General features: G+C 43.5%; 1 protein-coding gene across 3 annotated transcripts in view; it reads left to right on the top strand.

The window, feature by feature from the left end:
• Positions 1-19,541, top strand: part of WWP2 (WW domain containing E3 ubiquitin protein ligase 2) — a 142,839-nt gene that overhangs the window by 62,684 nt on the left and 60,614 nt on the right. For all 3 annotated transcript variants that reach the window (XM_027619044.2, XM_027619043.2, XM_027619045.2), the window contains one exon: positions 66-162. In XM_027619044.2, the coding sequence (XP_027474845.1) occupies positions 66-162 (97 nt within the window). The remainder of the gene's footprint in view (positions 1-65; positions 163-19,541) is intronic.

The raw sequence follows: 19,541 nt of genomic DNA, 5'->3' as shown, positions 1-19,541 counted from the left end.
CATCTCAAACAAGGGTTGAGCTTCTCAATGTTTCTGTCTTTTCTTGTGATGGGTCCCCTATTTAGGATCCCAGCCACCTTCAAGAGAATCCAGTGGGACAGCTGTTGCTCCAGAGAACCGACACCAGCCCCCCAGCACAAACTGCTTTGGTGGGAGATCTCGGTAAGACCCCCCCCCCCCCCACCTTGTGGATGAGCAGGAGCTAGGAGGGTGCTCAGAGCAATTGAAAACATGTTGGGAGGTGGCGAGGAACAATTTATGTTAGAAACTGTTGGAAATTTCCAACTGACTCACTACGTTAAGGAGGTCCAGAGGGGAGTACAGAATTTGGGATTCTCAGAAGGGTCAGGGGTTCCTTGTCAGAGGTTGGGACTGGCTAAGCTGGTTATTTGGATAAGAGGGATTGTCGAACAGAACTTAACTGGTGTTTTATGTTATGGGGGCAGCAACCACAGTTATCCTTTTTTTTTTTTTTTTTTACTTTTTTATTGTTATGTTAATCACCATATATCACATCATTAGTTTTTGGTGCCACAGTTATCCTTTTAGGATACACACAGAAATGCCTAAAGCACTGGTTCTTTGTATGTGAGCTTTTCTGTCTGTGCATTTCTGTTTCTGGAGGTGATCCATGATTCTCTTTGGAGTACTGATTAAGACCTCCTGCACTTGCAGTCTGAGTTATATTATACTTATTATACCTATCAGGAATGACTTAATTTTATTTATTGACATACCCATCTTACACCTGGGTTAACAGTGCAAATTCATTTCCAAGCCACCTGAATTCCCAGGTATATTAGAGAGATGGGGAGGAGGGAGTTGGGGACTTCTAAGAATTATTTACTTTTTTATTTTATTATTTATCACTGTGTACAAAATCTCCAGATATATTAAAGAAATTTTAGGGAAAAGAATCTTATGAGTATAGTTTGTAAATCGTTACTATCTGTGGAGAGTAAGTGAAAAAACTAGTAAAAATCTTCCTGAACATATCCCAGGGAAGTGGGAATAATGCTTTGAGAAACACAGTATGATTTCAGCCAATACCCACAGCATCTTGAATGATCCCTGTAACGACAGCCGTCAGCCTCTCTGGATTCGGTGGTTTTGAGGGTTTGCCAGGCAGGTGCCAAGAGCGAGAGAGGGTTGCATGTTTGGATCTTTTGTGTGTAGCGTCAGTAGAAGCCAAGGTGCCATTTCCCTGTCTCTTTTCTCCAAGCCTCTGCAGAGGTGTTGCCTCACACCCTGAAGACCATTCACTCTTTTCCTTGACTTGCTAGATGAGTTATAACTTGGGATAAATAGTTGAGTCTCACAGGGTAAGGACCAATGAAATAATTGGCAAATTTTGTGTCAACAGAGGCATGAGGGGCACCCAGAGCTAGAGAAAACAGAATCTCTTTGGTGGTGAGTAGCTGGCGGAGAAGAACGCCTCAGCATTTCACTCTCTGGGAATGATGCCTTCTTAGCTTTGGCACTAGCAGCTGCCATCTTGGTCTTTGAGCTGACTTGGAAAGTTTGTGTCATATGCAACTGATGTCACTTATTTGGGGGTTGGAAGGCAGAGTCCAGTTCTTAATACCTTTGGAATTAAGTTCTTGACCTACTTATTGCTCTCTGAAGTTCTCTAGTGAATAGATCTTGAAACTTACGTGTCCCAGGAGCCCGTCTTTGTTGTTGTTTGTGTTGAGGATTGTTGTCTTGTAAAGCAGCAACCAGACTTCAACAGAAAATTGGATGCATCTTTGCCCATAACCCACGGTAGACATTCGATGCTAGTCAACTATTGGTGGGCAGAGTGTCCTCCAAGTAGTTTGAGCGGTGTAGGAGTCCTCCCTGGTCTGCTTAGCTCCTATAGCATTTTCCACGCATGGCCGCTGAGTTTTCACAGGCCTCTGCCATCTAAGTATTTATTCTTTGTTCGCATGGAGCCTGCTGCCATTCAGTAGCAAACACTTTTGAAAGGATCACCTGAAGGCAGTGTCTTCTTTGTCCCTAAGAACTCCTTTTCCCCATTGCTGCTGCACTGAAGATCAGGTGGTAGCAGGGTAGTTGACTGGATCAGGGTACGGGGCTTTACAAGCAGAAAAAGTAGATTGAATCCTGGCCTGTCATTTACTTGCTCTGTGATATCGCACCAGTTACTAAACCTCTCGGCACCTCAGTGTTTTTCAGATACAAAATGGGGATATCACCTGCCTCACAAGGTCATTGTTGGGATTAACTGAGATGAGCTATGTCAGCCTTGCACTCTGGGAGTGCTCAGGGATAGTGGCAGGGGGTGCCTTTGCTCTGAAGACTCTCCGTGGTACCCCCTTCCTCACCTGCAAACCTGGGAAGTGTGGCCTGGCTGATGTTTTTGCATCAAGGTCTGTAATTAGCAGGGTGATGAATCAAGCCTTCAGGATTCAAGGACAATCCTCTGCTGTCCTAGGCTTCCTGGGGTAGAGGATGGGCTTCTGCCTGCTTTCTCCTAGACTAAATATTTAGTCTTTGCTCTCCGAGAGGTAGGTTTTTCTTGGACTTGGGTGCTATTCACCATGATCAAAGATGCTCTGACATGTCCATGAAGGTGAAGATTGCCATGTCAAATAGCCTTTCTGCTTTATTAAGCTATCAAACTGGAACCATGTAAGGGTTTTATTTAGGGGTTCATCTACCCAAGGTCGTCCAGTAAAGGGACCATTTGCTTGCAGAATAAGACCCCAAGCTCTGTCTTTCAGTGGGATCTTGCCCACTCTTTAAGAATAATTGGGTGAACCATCCCTAGTTATTTTATCATGTGGCATAAATTGATTTATAGACACACCGTACTAGTATGCAGTCAGTGGGTCTGGTTGAGTAAAGAAAATATAAATTGTTGTATAGTCTTACAATGAAATACCATCCCATAGTAAAAATGGGTGAATGATGGTTGCATCAATATGGTGGAATCTCAGAAACATAATGTTGAACAAGAGAAGCAGGCCACGGGGGGTGGGGTGGGGGGAACACAGTGTGATGTAACTTATATAAAGTTGAAAAATGTCAAAATAAACCGTAATATTTTTTATGGATTCCTCCATAAGTAGTAAAACCATAAAAAATGGAAGGGAATAAGTAACCCTGAATTCAAGAGAGTGGTTATCATTGTGGGGCTGGAGGTGGGTAAAACGAGGAGAAAGCACACGGAAATTTCCCAGCACTGTGAATGTGGGGGGTGGGTCCTCGACTGTGCATCTTACTCGACTTCTTTGAACCGAATATATCTTTAATATATTGTTTGGTTTGCATGATATATTTCACAATAAAGCAGGAAGAAGTGTCCTCTATCAATCTGAGAAAACCGAACAGCCATGGTATTAGGTTGGAGAGACTGCCATTTGCTATTGAGGCAGACAGATGTCAGAACTTAGGATTTCTCCAGGCTTGATAACAAGCACTTATTTCCCTTCTTCCCCGTTGATCTTTGTAGCGGTAACCAGTGATTCGGAGTCAGTGCTCCACGTCGGCCTCATAGGTCATGTTCCTGTCACTTCGAAACCTCAGGCTTGAGAATTTAGTTTGGGAATTGGGGGAATGGGTTCCAGATGAAAGCCGATCACTGCCAGATAACGTGTCCGAACAGCACTAGTCTTGGTGGCCTGAGCGGCCTGGCCTGACCCTGTTTGGCGTTTGACTGGAGTGGGCGCGATTACATGGCGCCCCCCGGATTCTGTCAGCGTGTCATCCTGCCCGGCGTCCTCAGCCAGTGTTCCTGCTTCCAGCGCAGTGGTGGAGAGTGCCTGGTGTGTGACGGAGCCCCCTGGGAGAGCGCGTGCTCGTTGGCACAGGGAGTCCTTCCACACCCTTTAATAATCACCTAGTGTTTAGTTTATTTGGCTGGACCGAGGGCTGGCTTCGGGAACGGTGCCTAAGTCAGTTCAGGTTTTGCAGATCTGATATGTGCCTGGTCCCATGTGCACACTGCACACGGCTTGCGGGGAGCATGGCCTCCCCTTTCCACAGCCAGTTCACAGCCTTCATGATACATGAGATCTGAATGAAACAGGCAAATAGGGGCGCCTGGGTGGCTCAGTCGTTAAGTGTCTGCCTTCAGCTCAGGTCATGATCCTAGGGTCCTGGGATCGAGCCCCGCATCGGGCTCCCTGCTCAGCGGGAAGCCTGCTTCTCCCTCTTCCACTCCCCCTGCTCGTGTTCCCTCTCTCGCTGTCGCTCTCTCTGTGTCAAATAAATAAAATCTTTAAAAAAAGAAAGAAAGAAAAGAATCAGGCAAATAAAACTACGAGCGTTCCGGGCAGTTCAGAGAGAGAAGAAATCTGTGGATGCAGAGGAAAGACCGAGGAGAGAGTGGAGTGGGAGTTTGCAGAGAGACCATCGTCCCCTCTGCGAGGGTTCAGTACAGTGTCTCAGGAACTGACTAGTGGAGGGAGCGAGCAGTGAATGAGAGAAAACCCCAGTGGGGCATCCGTGGTGGGAAAGGACCCGGCAGAGGGGATCCGCGCGGGTACTGCTGTCTTCAGAGTTACCGTTCAGTTAGAAATGGGTGTGAAAGGGGCGCCTGGGTGGCTCAGTTGGTTAAGCAACTGCCTTCGGCTCAGGTCATGATCCTGGAGTCCCGGGATCGAGTCCCGCATCGGGTTCCCTGCTTGGCAGGGAGTCTGCTTCTCCCTCTGACCCTCTTCCCTCTCGTGCTCTCTGGCTCTCATTCTCTCTCTCTCAAATAAATAAATAAAATCTTTTAAAAAAAAAAAAAAAAAAGAAATGGGTGTGAAATTCGAGCCTGGAGAGTAGGAAGTCAGGGTGTCTGAGTCCCTCCGTACTTCGCTGATGCCCTGATACCTGTGAGTTTCTTTTTCCCCCTCCCCAGCCGTTCTGTGAAATCGGGGTGAGAAGGGGAAACCAGCTCACAGCTGAAACCCTCAGGGCTATCTGCGAGCCATGCTGCTCCTCCAAGCACAGCCTGAGATGCCTTCTGACTTGACCAACTAGCTCCTCAGTCAAGAATCCCCGTAGATTTTCCACAGTTCTATAGGGAACTGGGGAGACAAAAAGGGAAGAAGGCATTGAATTTTTTCATTAATGGACCTGAAGACTGAAAGAGGTCTTGATGAAGAAACTGTAAGAAGGTTAAGCAATTAATTTTCCTTTGCCGTGTGTGTACGTGTTTGTTTTGTGGAAGTGTAGATGTGAACGTGCAGGGATGTATGTACCTCTTTGTGTTTGGTGTGAGGGGATGGAGGCCTGGAATTTGCCCACGTCCATCGTCAGCGGAGAGTACTGGCCAGTGTCGGGCAGACCCTGTGTTTTAACACGCTCCCCTGTGATTCTGTTTTTTTTTTTTTTTTTTTAAGATTTTTATTTATTTATTTGACAGAGACACAGCGAGAGAGGGAACACAAGCAGGGGGAGTGGGAGAGGGAGAAGCAGGCTCCCCGCCGAGCAGGGAGCCCGATGCGGGACTCGATCCCAGGACCCTGGGACCATGACCTGAGCCGAAGGCAGACGCTTTAACGACTGAGCCACTCAGGCGCCCCTCCCCTGTGATTCCTTTACATGTAAAAGTTTCAAAACCTCTTATGATAGAGTTTTCATCCACCCTCTTTTCTTCTTTCTTTTTTGTAGTGCTTTGATAAAAGCATATGAAATTTATTGACTCTCTTGCCTTGGCATTAATGACCTCTGAAGATTTAAAAGAGTGAAGTCTGGGGGACTTAAAAAGCCCCAAGGTCTCTGGTGAGCTCTAAATAGCTCATCAGCTGTGTCTGCAGACAGCCTAGCCCAGAAAGGAAAGAAAAATAAACTCAACGGGGCGTGAGTCTGCTGGGGGCACTGCTGGGAGCCCTGGGAGGGCCAAGGGGGTTTGGGAAGCAAAGCTCATGGGGACAGGGGCGGACAGGGTGGGGGTTGAGCCTTTGGGCACGGGGCCATTTTCTCAGTCCTTGTTGGCCTCTCCTGCAGCTGAGATGACTAAAGGCTACTTGATTGGAAACTGTAGTTATTTAGAGATGTCACCCTGTCAGCGCGAAACACAACTGAACACCTTTATGGTTTTCATTCAAGCCTCCCACCCAACAGCTTCTCCTTCAAATCTGGGCAGAGCCTCAGGATTGCTGACGGAGAGAACGGAATAAGAAGAGAAAGAAGTGTAATTCATTTATTCCTTTAGGAATAACTAAGACTCAGTCCCTTCTTACAATGGACTCTTTCCTGAGTAGTTGGTTTATTTGGGGGAGGATTAAGACCGTGGACAGAAGCCTCACTGTGTTGCCAAAGCAAGGCATCGAAAAGTAATCATGGAGATTAATTACACATTCATTTATACATTAATTTATTAATTTTGCACTAATTAAATCCTGCATTGTACATTATTATACACTTATCTCTTCAGCTCTATGTATTTTGTAGGTATTTATTGGGCATTTCTTGTCTGTGAGCCTAGAGAGGTGTGGTATATGCCAGGAAGCTGGTTGGGAACTTTTCAGGCACTAGGAGAAGGTAAGGCAGATGTCTGCAATTGAAGGCAATATTCATTCCACAGACAAGAATGCCAGGCTCTGAGGTAGGTCATGGTGACAAAAAGAGGGAAAGCCACGGTCCCCGTCATCAAGGACTGTGGCATCTAGTAGGAGACCGATACAAAAGTGGCAGTGTAGCACGATGGACCGTGTAGCGGTGGCGAGTTCACGTGCAAGAGGAAGGTAGTGGAAGTGTTCCTGAATCCACCTGGGGCGTTTGGGGAAGACGTCCCACGTTTGAGCTGTGCTTTGAAAGGAGTTTGCAGACCAGTGGCATCAGGGTAAGGGAAGTCACTCCAGGAAGAGCGTACAGCGTGGGCAAAGGCAAGGCAGAATAAAGAGAACCTAGCATATTTGAGGAAATACTAGTCATTTGCTAATGTCCCTATGAAAGATATTTGGGTGATAGCTATGGCAAACTGGTTCACAGGCCAGCTCCAGGATGCACCTGTTTGTTTATTTTGGTTTTGGGTTGTTTTTTTTTTTTTTTTTTTTTAAAGAGCAGGGTTAGGTTCACTGCAAAATTGAACAGAAGGTAAGAGATTTCCCATAGACCTCCTGCCCCCACATATACACACTCTCCCCTCCTATCAACATCACGCACTGGCATAGCACATTTGTTAAACACCTGATACACCATTATCCCCCAAAGTCCATAGTTTGCATTACAGTTCACTCTCGGTGTTGTATGTTCTATGGGTTTTGACAAGTTTATAATGATGCTTATCCACCATTATAGTGTCATATAGATTAATTTCACTGCCCTAAAAATCCTCTGTGCCCTACCCATTCATCTTTCTCTCCCCCTTAACTCCTGCAACCACCGATTCTTTTATAGTCGCCAAAAAACTGCCTTTTCTACAATGTCATATAATTGAAACCGAAGTATGTAGCTCAGATTGGCTTCATTTACTTAGTAGTACACATTTAGGCTTCCTTCGTGTCCCTTTATGGCTTGAGAGCTCATTTCTTTTTAGCGCTAAATAATATTCCATTGGCTGTACCACAGTTTATTTATCCATTCACCTACTGAAGGACAGGCTTGATTCCTTCCAGGTTTTGACAACCATGAATAAAGCTGCTATTATAAACATTCCTGTGCCGGTTTTTTTGTGGGCATGTTTTCAACTCCTTCAGGTAAATACCAAGGAGAATGATTGCTGGAGCATATGGTAAGAGTATGTTTTGTTTTGTAAGAAACTGCCAGGCTGTCTTCCAAAGTGGCTGCACCATTTTGCATTCCCACCAGAATGAGAGTTCCTGTTGATCCGTATCCACACCAACATTTGGTGTTATCAGTGTTCTAGATTTTGGCCATTCTTAAAGCTTTGTAGTAGTATCTCATTGCTGTTTTAATTTGCATTTTCCTGTTGACATATGATGTGCAGTATCTTTTTTTTTCTTTTCAAGTTTTTATTTAAGTTCTAGTTAGTTAACATATATGGTAAAATTGGTTTCAGGTGCAGAATTTAGTGATTCATCACTTACATACAACACCCAGAGCTGATCACAATAATGCCCTCCTTAATACCTGTCACCCATTTAACCTATCCCCCACCCGCCCCGACCATCTCCTTACATCAGCCCTCAGTTTGTTCTCTATCATTATGGTTTGCTTCCCTCTCTCTCTTTTTTCCCCCTTCCACTGTGTTGATCTGTTTTATTTCTTAAATTCCACATATGAGTGGAATCATACGGTATTTGTCTTTGACTTATTTCACTTAGCATAATACACTCTAGCTCCATCCACGTCATTGCAAATGGCAAGATTTCATTCTTTTTGATGGCTTATATTCCATTTTTTATACACACATACACACACCCATCTTCTTTATTTATTAATCAGTCAGTGGACATTTGGGCTCTCTCTATAGTTTGGCTATTGTTGTGAATGCTGCTATAAATATCGTGGACATTGGGGTGCATGTGCCCCTTCAAATCTGTGTTTTTATATCCTTTGGGTAAATACCTAGTAGTGCAATTGCTGGGTCATAAGGTAGTTCTCTTTTTAACTTTTTGAGGAATTTCCATACTGTTTTCCAGAGTGGCTGCACCAGTTTGCATTCCCACCAACAGTGCAAGAGGCTTCCTCTTTTGTGGAGCATCTTTTCATAGGTTTATTTGTCACCTTTGTATCTTCTTTGGTGAGGTGTCTGTTCAGGTCTTTGGCCTATTTTTTACTTGGGTGGTTTCTTTTCTGATGTTGAGTTGTAAGAGTTCTTTGTATGTTTGGTTAACAGTTCTTCATCAGATATGTTTTCTGCAAATATTTTCTCCTAGTCTGTGGCTTGTCTTAATTCTCTTGACCACCTGTTTTTGTAAATAATATTTTATTTGAATACAGCTATGCTCATTCATTTACATATCATCTGTGGCCTCTTTTATGCTGCAATGGCAGGGTTAAGTAGTTGTGATGGAGATCAGATGGTCTGCAAAACCTAAAATATTTGCTCTTTGGCCCTTCATAGAGTTTGCTGATCCCTGCTATAGGAGGTGGTAAGAAGGCAAGACCAGTTCACAAAGGGCCTTTATGCTTTACTGAGGACTTTAGATTTTATTCTTTGGAGCTAGGGAACCACTGAATTTTGAGCAAGGGCATGATGTGCTGTTTTTGTAATAAATTATCCAGGGATGTATTGAATGGATAAATTTGAAGCTATATCAGTTAGGGTTCATTGCAGGAAGCAGAAACCACTCTAGGTATTTTGAGCAGAAAGGATTTAATATGGGGAATTAGGTGTTTACAGAAGTCTTTGTATGGGCTGGAGGAACAGAAGTGTGACCTTCCCCATCCTTAGTTTCAAGGTCATAGCCTTGCATCTGCGATCCAGATGTCAGGAAACTGCAATTGCTCCTCTGGCTGCCTTCCATGCGGGAGGCTGGTGTCCATGTAGTGAAGAATGGAGTCTGCCAGAGCCCCTCCACTCATCAGCGCTTCAGAGGAATGGTCTCTGCTTTCTTTCTGCTTTCCAAATCTCCTGCAAGAGCTTTCCCTTGGTATAATCTGCATCACTTCCAGAACTTAGCTGCAAGGGAATCTGAGAGTCTTCCATCCCCTGAGTGAGTGGACGGAATGGGGGAGACATGTGGAATAGAAGCGGGTGGGAGTGCCTGCCACAGTGGAGGTTGAGATTAGAACCAGGGACTAAGAGACCATTGTAGGAACAGGTGAGATAGGAGTTGATGACTGGCCTTGGGCAGTGGCAGAATGGAGAGAAGTCAAGAGAAATACCTAGAAATACCTAGGAGGTGTAATCATTGAGCAGGACTGGGTGACTGACTAATGAGACAGAGTAAGGGATGAGCAGGAATAGAGAGGACTCAGCGCTTTGTGATGTTATTCATGGAAAAAAGAAATGCAGGAGGGGAGGAGCTTAAGAAGCTGTCTCTTTAAAATGGCATCCCCCATAATGGTTGGGATTGGTGTTAGTGACCCGTGTGGCCCTGGGGCAGTCGCACTCTGAAAGTGTATCCACAGGGGGAGGAGTGAAAACCAAACTTCAAGGCTTACACAGAGCAAAACAAAATGTTTTTCTGACATTGAACAACGGGGCCGTTATAAGGGTCACCACAATGAGGGCACAGCAGTGATATTTCTACTTTAATTAGGTCTGTATCTGGATTCTGGGATTTCCCAGTTCTAGAAAATTGTGGTTGAAAGGGAAAGGATTTACAGAGAAGCAAATAAAAAGAGTGTGGGTCTTGGAGAAATGACTTTTTAGTCATGGTTGCTTAGGCAGCTTGGGTCTGTGGTGATTAAAGAGCGGAACAGAACTGATGGCAGATGCTTTGGACAGATGGGATGGTGGGGAAGGAGGCTGCTTAAGCCAGTTTGTGGCGTAGTGTGGCGTGATGAGGTTAGACTTTTCCTTTAGGATTCTGTTGGCACTGGATGACTCCTTTTGAGAGCGCCAAGGTCTGTGGCAGTGGAGATTTGGGGTTTAGTTTAGTGACTGTCTTTACAATGGCATCCTCAGTAGCTTTGATAGAAAGACTCCTTTCAAACACTGAAACAATTCTATATTTAAGTTTTGCATTTAGATGAAAAGTTACAGAACTGAAATACAGAATTTATATAGCGTGATGCTACATGTGTCACAGTGTTCTGAGGTTAATATGTAACTTTAAGTTATTAAAAATATAGTGAGGATATTAGCTTCAGTATTCTTTGGGTCTCCCTTTCTTATTTCCTTTTATGTATTAGTTCATTTCATTCTGGCATCCGGTTCTATCATCCTGCCAAAATTATAGCCACAAAAGCCCACCTGACCTATCTGCAAGTTTAACCTTGTGGACTAGTTCTTTCTGGAAATGTACATCCTTTGCCTTGCAGAATCCCAAAGTGTTCCTCTTTTTTCTGGTGTTATTGATCTTTATTATTTAAAAGATAAATCTGACCCATGCAAATATATATATGCATACATACATGTATGTTTGGGAACTTTTCAGGCACTAGGAGAAGGTAAGGCAGATGTCTGCAATTGAAGGCAATATTCATTCCACAGACAAGAATGCCAGGCTCTGAGGTAGGTCATGGTGACAAAAAGAGGGAAAGCCACGGTCCCCGTCATCAAGGACTGTGGCATCTAGTAGGAGACCGATACAAAAGTGGCAGTGTAGCACGATGGACCGTGTAGCGGTGGCGAGTTCACGTGCAAGAGGAAGGTAGTGGAAGTGTTCCTGAATCCACCTGGGGCGTTTGGGGAAGACGTCCCACGTTTGAGCTGTGCTTTGAAAGGAGTTTGCAGACCAGTGGCATCAGGGTAAGGGAAGTCACTCCAGGAAGAGGGTACAGCGTGGGCAAAGGCAAGGCAGAATAAAGAGAACCTAGCATATTTGAGGAAATACTAGTCATTTGCTAATGTCCCTATGAAAGATATTTGGGTGATAGCTATGGCAAACTGGTTCACAGGCCAGCTCCAGGATGCACCTGTTTGTTTATTTTGGTTTTGGGTTGTTTTTTTTAAAGAGCATATATATGTATGCATATATATATATATAAATACATACATACATATGACTGTATTATCTAACATTACGATGCAGGAGTAAATAGGCAGTCAAGAGAGGCATTGTTAAGAAGATGACCTTTTAGCAAAGATTTGAAGATGAGGGCTGTCCGTGAGGATATCTGGGAAGAACAATATTTGGGCGGAGGAATGGCTTCTGCCAAGGCCTTTGGAGTTGGAGGAAGGGAAGGGAGGCCAGTCTCGTTGGTGTGGAGGGAGTGGTGGGAAAATAGGAGATGAGGGCAGCAATTGGTGGGGCCAGATTGTGTCTGTGAACTTCTGCTTTGTGCATTTCAAGATTATTTTATTGGGTCCACGCTATGAATTTGAAATATGACTTATGTGCAAATTAAACTTTTTATCTTTATCTCACTATCCCCCCCCTTTTTTTTTAGTGCTTTTTCTCTGAAAATTTATTTGCTCTGAATGATGAAAAGGAACAACCTACAACAACATAGATGACACTCAAAAGCATAATGCTAAGTGCAGGAAGCTAGACTTGTACAAAAGGCTACATTGTGTATGGATCCATTTATATAACATTCTGGAAAAGGCAAAATTATAGGGATAGAAATCCAATCAGCAGTTTCTAGGAATTGACGGGGGTGGGGGGTGGGATTAACTGTAAAAGGGCACCAGAAATGTTTGAGGGTGATAGAAATGCTCTGTGTCTTGATTGTGGTGGTGGTAACACGATTGTGTACATTTGTTACCACTCATTAGACCGTACCCTTAAAAAGGGTGAATCTAACTCTAAATTACACCTGATTTGTAAAAATTATTTAAAAAAGTCTATTTGGTTTAACATTAGCATAGCTGTCTCAGCTTCCTTTTGTTTTGTATTTGCTTGGCATATTTTCCCCCCACCCATTTAGTTTCAGCCTTTTTGGTGTTTGTATTTTAGGTAGCATTGCTTGCAATGGCATTGAACTTAATTTTTAAAGTACCAGTACGATAGCGTCTATCTTGAAACCGCCACAGGCCCTTTGTGTTTCTTTGAGTCTTGATACCCTTGGAGTTGTTTTCACCATCCTCTTGCCTTTTCCGTTTCTGTCTGTCCTGCCTTCTTTGTTTCCTATCTCTAGGCTGACTTTGCACTTTAAGCCCGTGTTTGCCATGCTTTTTCTTGGTCTTGATGAGTTGAAGTCATCTTTGGCTCGCTGATTCTTTGATAATGGAGTGTGAAATTCTGCATCCAGTGGTGTGAAAAGAATGGGAACTTATTCACTTGCTCCCTGTCTTGAAGATTTTGTGTGGCTTTACTTTTTAGCGCACCTAATGCGTTGGGTCTACTTGGTGTAGACAAATAGCCTTTGAAAGTACAATGTTTTAATGACAAAATGACAAAAATTTTTAAAAAATGAGATTAGTGAAAACCCAGGGTAGGATGTAGTGCAAATAATTGTTATTTTGTGAAGGAGAATGAGAGAGTAAGGCCAGGTTTGTTTGTTGTTGTTGTTCTTTTCTTTTTTTCTTTTTTTAATTTTACCTTTAAAAAAGGTTTAAGAAAGATTTATTTTAAATCACATCTTTCAGTTTTGCTTTCGGCTTAGAAAAGAATGAACTGTAGACTACCGAGGAGTAACAACTTCTTCCATCTACTTCTTTTTGGAGGAGGAGAAGGTGCAGGGGGAGTGGTGCCAAACTCTCAGCCAAATACCATGTTAAAGGCATCTGTGCATTATTCATCTTTCTGTCTTTAGCAGAGCCTAGAATAGTGCCTTGCTGCACATAGCAGCAGCTCAGTAAATATTTGTTGAGTTGAAAGAGTCTTATGTTCTTGTCCCTTATTTGCCAAAACTTCGGGGTGGGTCTTGCTACTAGCTTACATTCCTTGGCACCACTTCTCCTGAGAAGTGATGATTTCAGGGGCCCAGGGTGTAGGGGAGACTTTTTATCAGGACTGCCTTGTGCTTTCCAAGGCTTAGCCTAACCTCCAAGAGCTTGGTAGGTTCCCACTGCCCACTCAGTCTCTCCTGTTTCATCTCTTTTTTCTTCATGACTTGTATTTCTATATAGAACCCTTTGCGTGGACTATTCTTTTCAAATCCTTGCAACTTTTAAGGTTGACATTGGAATCAGACACAAGTTGACACATAAATATGTCTTTTTTGGAAAAAGAATGCGTAAAGTCCCTGTAGCTGAACTCTACCAGAAGAGAATGTTACTTACCCATTAAGAACGGTAATACCTCACTTCTATATAGTCGAAATTCCCAAGTGATTGTTGAATCTTAGAAGTGTGTCTCATAAAGGACATGCATCACAGGAATGCTCTTGCCCTGAGATGACCCCTGATTGCATAGAGACGTACCACGCCCGCATAAGGCCTTCTGAAATCAGAGTGAAATGGGGTGATCAGTAAGAATTTGGGTCAAGGCTAGCACCTAGCCACATGTTTGAAAGTCAGTATTGTCTTCTGTGGAAATTGACATTTATTTGTATTGAGAGGTTTTATCAGTTTTCTTTTGCTGTGTAATCAATCACCGCAAACTTAGGGCTTAAAACGATAACCTTTTTTAGCTCACAGTTCTGTAGTGGCACAGTGTGGCTGGCTGGCTTGTCTACTCAGGGTCCCACAAGACCAAAATCAAAGTGTTGGCCGGGCTGCATTCTAATCTGGAAAGTCTAAGGAAGACTTTGCTTCAAAGCTCATTCCGGTGGTTGGTAGACTTCAGTTACTTGCGGGTGTAGGACTGAGGTCCTTGTTTCCTTACTGGCTGTTAACTGGGGCCTCTCTCAGGTCTGGAAGGCCACCTGCATTCCTTCTCATGTAGGTGCCCCCCACTCCCTTGAGCTTTGAATCGCTCTGATTTTCTTTTTTGCTTTCCACTTCTGACACCTGCTAGAGAAAGCATACTGTTTTTATATTATATAGTCAGATCAGGCCTGCTTATTTGAGCGCTCTTTCCTAAGTCACTGGTGCCACATAACATAATCAGGGGTGTGACATTTTGTCACATTTCACTGGTTTTAGGCATTAGGGTGGGGTATCTTTGGGAGGCACTTAAAAAATTTTTTTTTTTTTCATTTTAGAAATTCTGCCCGCCACAGAAGGTGTCTCTCTAAATTCTCATGTTTAGTCACTTGCCTACACTTTACCTGTTAGAGTGCTTGAAAATTACAGTTAGAACCAATAAAAACCCATGCCAAATAGAACTTGTTGGATTTGGAGATTGTCTCACAATTTTAGTATCTATGTGTGGCCATGAAATGAGTCTAGTGAAATGATTTTTATTTCTAGACCCTGATATTAGAGGATGTTTTCACATGATGCTTAGAGGTGGTCTTTCTGGAAGGCAGTAGCTCTGGTACTTCTCAGTTACCTCCTAGACTCTGGATTCCATCCCCTGGCATGGATTCCATTCTCTAAAGGGATGATGGAAGATGAAGAGGTGTTGAGTGACTGGGCTGCAAAGAACATGAGCAGTACTAGAGATTACAGGCCCAAGAGTGCTTTTGAACTTGACAGCCTGCTTCTTTTATTCATTCAGCAAATATTTTTACATGCCTTCTTGTGGGGCCAGGCACATGCTGGGTGCTGGTTTATGCAAAGGTACACAGAAGAGACATGGTGCCTGCCCTCACGGACCTTATTGGAGATAGATATTGAACAAATAAACACACAAATACATAATTACAAATAGAAGTGCCATAAAGGGAAAATTAGAATGCTTTGTGAGAGAATGTAAGGGAATTTAGCCTGGGAGATGAGGGAGATTCAGACCAAGATTTGGATTGGGCATCCAGAGAAGAGTCTGCCAGGTGAGTAGATCCTCAAAGGCTCTGAATTATCCTCAGGAGCAGTTTAGAGGGATGTTCTGAGGATGTTCCAAGGAACATACTCTTTTTGGAGCTTACCTCACTCCTGCTGGATTTCTGCCTTTGTGATTTGCTGGGTCAGAACACTTAGAAATGACAGCCGAACGTACTGTTGACCCCAGTACCTCAGGGCCCCATGTAGTCCTTTTTGGTCTGAGGCTGTAGCACAAGGGACGCTCAAACAAGAGATGATTTCAGTAGGAAGAAGGTGGAGACGCCCTTCTGGCTTACCCGTCCAAGGTGGGGCTCCACATCCCTTTCAGGGTCCACCCGTGCACGTTCCTCCTGCGTGTCAGTGGAGGCTGGTGGTCCCCAACGCTCTCCCCATGAGCATCCTATGCATTTGTGGCATCTCAGGCCAAGGAACATATCAGTCATTGACTGCTGCACCGAGCTGGGTAGAATGAGTGAATACTTCCCCGGAACTTCAGCTCCCTTTCAAGTTGGGGAGGGTGTTTGAGTATCCTTTTCTATTACTCTGGACCTACAACATGGAATTAGGTTAGATGCATCAAAATGTATTGTATGTTCTCTTGTAAGTGAACATTTAGTTTTTAGTTTTCCAAAGCTGCCACTGTTGAGAGGTTTGCTCTGTACTCCAGGTTGTGCAAAAGTAAATCACTTGTCGGGCGCCTGGGTGGCTCAGTTGTTAGGCGTCTGCCTACGGCTCGGGTCATGATCCCAGGGCCCTGGGATCGAGCCCCGCATCGGGCTCCCTGCTCCGCGGGGAGTCGGCTTCTCCCTCTCCCACTCCCCCTGCTTGTGTTCCCTCTCTCGCTGTATGTCTCTCTCTGTCAAATCAATAAATAAAATTAAAAAAAAAAGTAAATCATTTGTCTTTCTGAAACATAGAATGGACTTGGCAGCAGTTTTATTTTTACCTTTCCTGTCATTTCTGAGGCTGGCAGCCTAGAGGTAGGGTGTGGAATGGAGCCGTAGATTACCCTTGGAATGACTGGAATGGTCCCATTTTAACTCTTAATTGCGCCTTTCCCTTTCACCTCTCCTTTTTATCCCCTTATTTATTTATTATTATTATTTTTAATTTCCCCTGAATCCACATTTGAATGGGGAGGAAGGATTGAAGAGGGTGTAGGTGGGAGCAGGTTTGCTTATTGATGCGTCTCTGAATGGTGGAAACCATTTCTTTTCCCATCACCAATTCCCGTTTTCTTTTTTTTTTTAGTGCTTCTATTTTAAGTGTCCTTTTTTTTTTTTTTTTTTTGCTGGTTCTGTCTTACTGGAAACTGGCCCAGCCTCACTCAGTTTGTTTCCATGCTGCTATTAAAAGACAATGCCCAGTTAAGAGGCCTCAGAGGAAGGACTGCACAGCCACCCTCTTGGGTCCAGTCATCCAGGCAAATATCAGTTCCCTGGGTTAGAGTGTGAGAAGAGTTTGAAGTTTATTGGGTGATTTTACCTTCTGCGTCATTATTGATTTGTTTTTGTAAATGGAGGAAAACTCACTGTTAATTGTTCTACCCTGAAACTTCTCATGTGCTGAGCTGAAATACTGACGGGCCTGGATCTGAGGTCAAAGAACCTCCCTTTTGTATCCCAGGCCTCTTTTACCAAGGTAGAAAATTGTCCTCGGCACCCAGTATCCAGTCAACCAGGAATTCTCAACATTTGGGAGAAATGTGTTCCTGGGCTTTGAAGAATCCTCATGTTTATTAATACAGAGTGTTTGGAGAATCTTGAATATTGCCTAAAGTACATTCTTATCAAGATTCTTGTTTTCTGTGTGTTTTTTTTTTGAGCATATCCTCACACAGTAAGTTACCTGTCTTTTATTTTTTTATTTTAGTTTTTTTTATTATGTTATGTTAATCACCATACATTACATCATTTGTTTTTGATTCTTTGTTTGCATATAACACCCAGTGCTCCGTGCATGCAGTACGTGCCCTGTCTAATACCCATCACCGGGCTAACCCATCCCCCCGCCCCCCTCCCCTCTAGAACCCTCAGTTTGCTTCTCAAGTTACCTGTCTTTTAAAACTTTTGCTCACTTTTATTTTTTCTCATGTGAACTGTTTTTGCAGTGGCTAAAATATACAAATTGATTTTTAGAAATTAAGTTAGCTTTACTGAGTTATAATTTATATAGAAGAAAATTCACCCTTTTCCATGTACAGTTCTGTGGGTTTTGAGAAAACATACCGTCTGGTAACCACTACCGTTTCCAAGATATACATAGTTTTATCTTCCTGAAAAGTTCCCTTGTGCCTCTTTGTAGTCATCCTCTCCTACCTCCAGCCACTGGCAAACACCAGTCTGTTTTCTTTCCATACAGTTTGCCTTGCTTCCTCCTAAATGTTAGGAAAATGGAATGAAACACTGTAGTCTTTTGAGTCTGTCTTTTGGTTAGCGTAGCGTAGGGCATTTGAGATGAATCTGTGTTGTTGCAGGTATTAGTTATTTGTTTGCTTTTATTTGCTGAGTGCAAGTCCCCCGTATGGATGTACCACGGTCTGTCCGTTCATTCAGCAGTTGAAGGACGTTGGGATGCTTACGGTTTTGGAAATTATGAATAAGGTCGCTATAAACATTTGCCTACAGGTTGTGGAAACTTACGTTTTCCTTTTGGGTAAATACGTAGGAGTAGCAGTGCTGGTTTGTCTGCTAAGTGCATATTTAACTTTATGAAAAACTGCCAAACCATTTCTTTTCTTTCTTTCTTCCCCCCCCCCCAATACTGTTTTCTCAGGGGGCTGTGCCACACCCCACTCCCTCCAGCAGTGTTTGAGACTGACTTTCCGTTGCTTTGTGCCCATCTTCCTCAGCACTTGCTGCTCTCAGTTCTTTTGTTTGTCTGTTTTTACTTTGTTCTAACAGGCATGTGATGGTCTCTCACTGATCTTAATTTGTGTTTCCCCAGTGACTGATGATGTTGAATGCCTTTCCTGTGCTTATTTGCCATTTCTGGATTGTCTCGGGTGAAATGTTTGTTAAAATCCTTTGATTATTTCTTATATTGGTTTGTTACTGGGTTTTGAGAGTTCTTTATATATTCTGGATCTAAGTCCTTTATCAGATATGTATTTTGCAAATATTTTTTCCCCAGTCTCTGGATTGTCTTTTTGTTTTCTTGACAGTATCTTTGGAAGAGCAGGAATTTTGAATTTTGTTGAAGCTACCTACTACTTCTAAAAATCAATTTCCACATGAAGGATATGGTAGACTTATTAATCTCAAATTCTGAGCCATCACCAGATTTTGAATTTCACTTTTAATGTGGCAAAAAATTTTGTGTTCTGGCTTGTGAGCCTTTGCTTTTTTGGACTGTCCATCTTGTTTTCACTTATGTTACCAATGCTGGGGCTGGCCTCTTTTTAAACCAAAGAAACAAAGTTTTGTTTAACTACTCCACATAAATAATTGTGTATGTGACGATGGTCGACAAAGTTGCACTGGAGTGACAGTGCCAAGTTGTCAGCCAGTCTCACTCACTGGCCCAGTGGCTCTCACATGTCAGCATTGTAGAGTGTGATGCAAAATTACAAATGACTGCATTTCCACTAAGATGTAAACTTTTTGAGATCAGGGACTCTTTCTGTTTTTGTTTTTAAATGTTTACCAGTTTACTAAAGGATATGAATCAACAGCCAGATGGAAGAGAGATACATAGGGCGAGGTATGGGGAAAAGGTGGGGGAGCCTCCATGTCCTCTCCAGGCACGCCATTCTACCCACATCTCCATGCGTTCACCAACCTGGAGTGCCAGGACCCTTTCTGTTTTGTTGTTAGAACAGGGCTTAGTGCTCAGAAGGTAATCAGATGCTATTCAGTGGCCTTCATGAAGGGTGATGCAAGATGTCTCAAAGCAACCAAGGTTGCGGCTCTCAGGGTACAGCTGAGGACTGAGGCCAACTCTGTGAGTGGCAAAGCTTGAATGCCAAGGGACAGCCCAGAGCCCCATCTGGGGGACTTCACATGCAGCAGATCTGCTTCTGGGAATGTGGAGAGAGAATTCCAGGGCCCTGGCCTTGACTGGATTTCTTAGGGAGGCCTCAGGTTCTGAGAGAGGAACTTAGGTAAGGACACGCCAGCATTCTGAGAAGGGCATGCTGTAAAGAGAGCTGAATCTCTATAACTAGATAACTTGAAACCGGTTGTGGAGTTTTGCTGTTTTTTGCTGTTCCATCTTCTTCTATCTCAGGGCTGTATAACCCACTCACCCTCCCACCTCTGCTGCCATCTCCACCTCA

Source organism: Zalophus californianus, chromosome 17, assembly GCF_009762305.2.
Source record: "Zalophus californianus isolate mZalCal1 chromosome 17, mZalCal1.pri.v2, whole genome shotgun sequence".
Lineage (NCBI taxonomy): Eukaryota > Metazoa > Chordata > Mammalia > Carnivora > Otariidae > Zalophus > Zalophus californianus.
The sequence above is the reverse complement of the archived record's forward strand: the minus strand, read 5'-3'. Positions and strand labels throughout refer to the sequence as shown.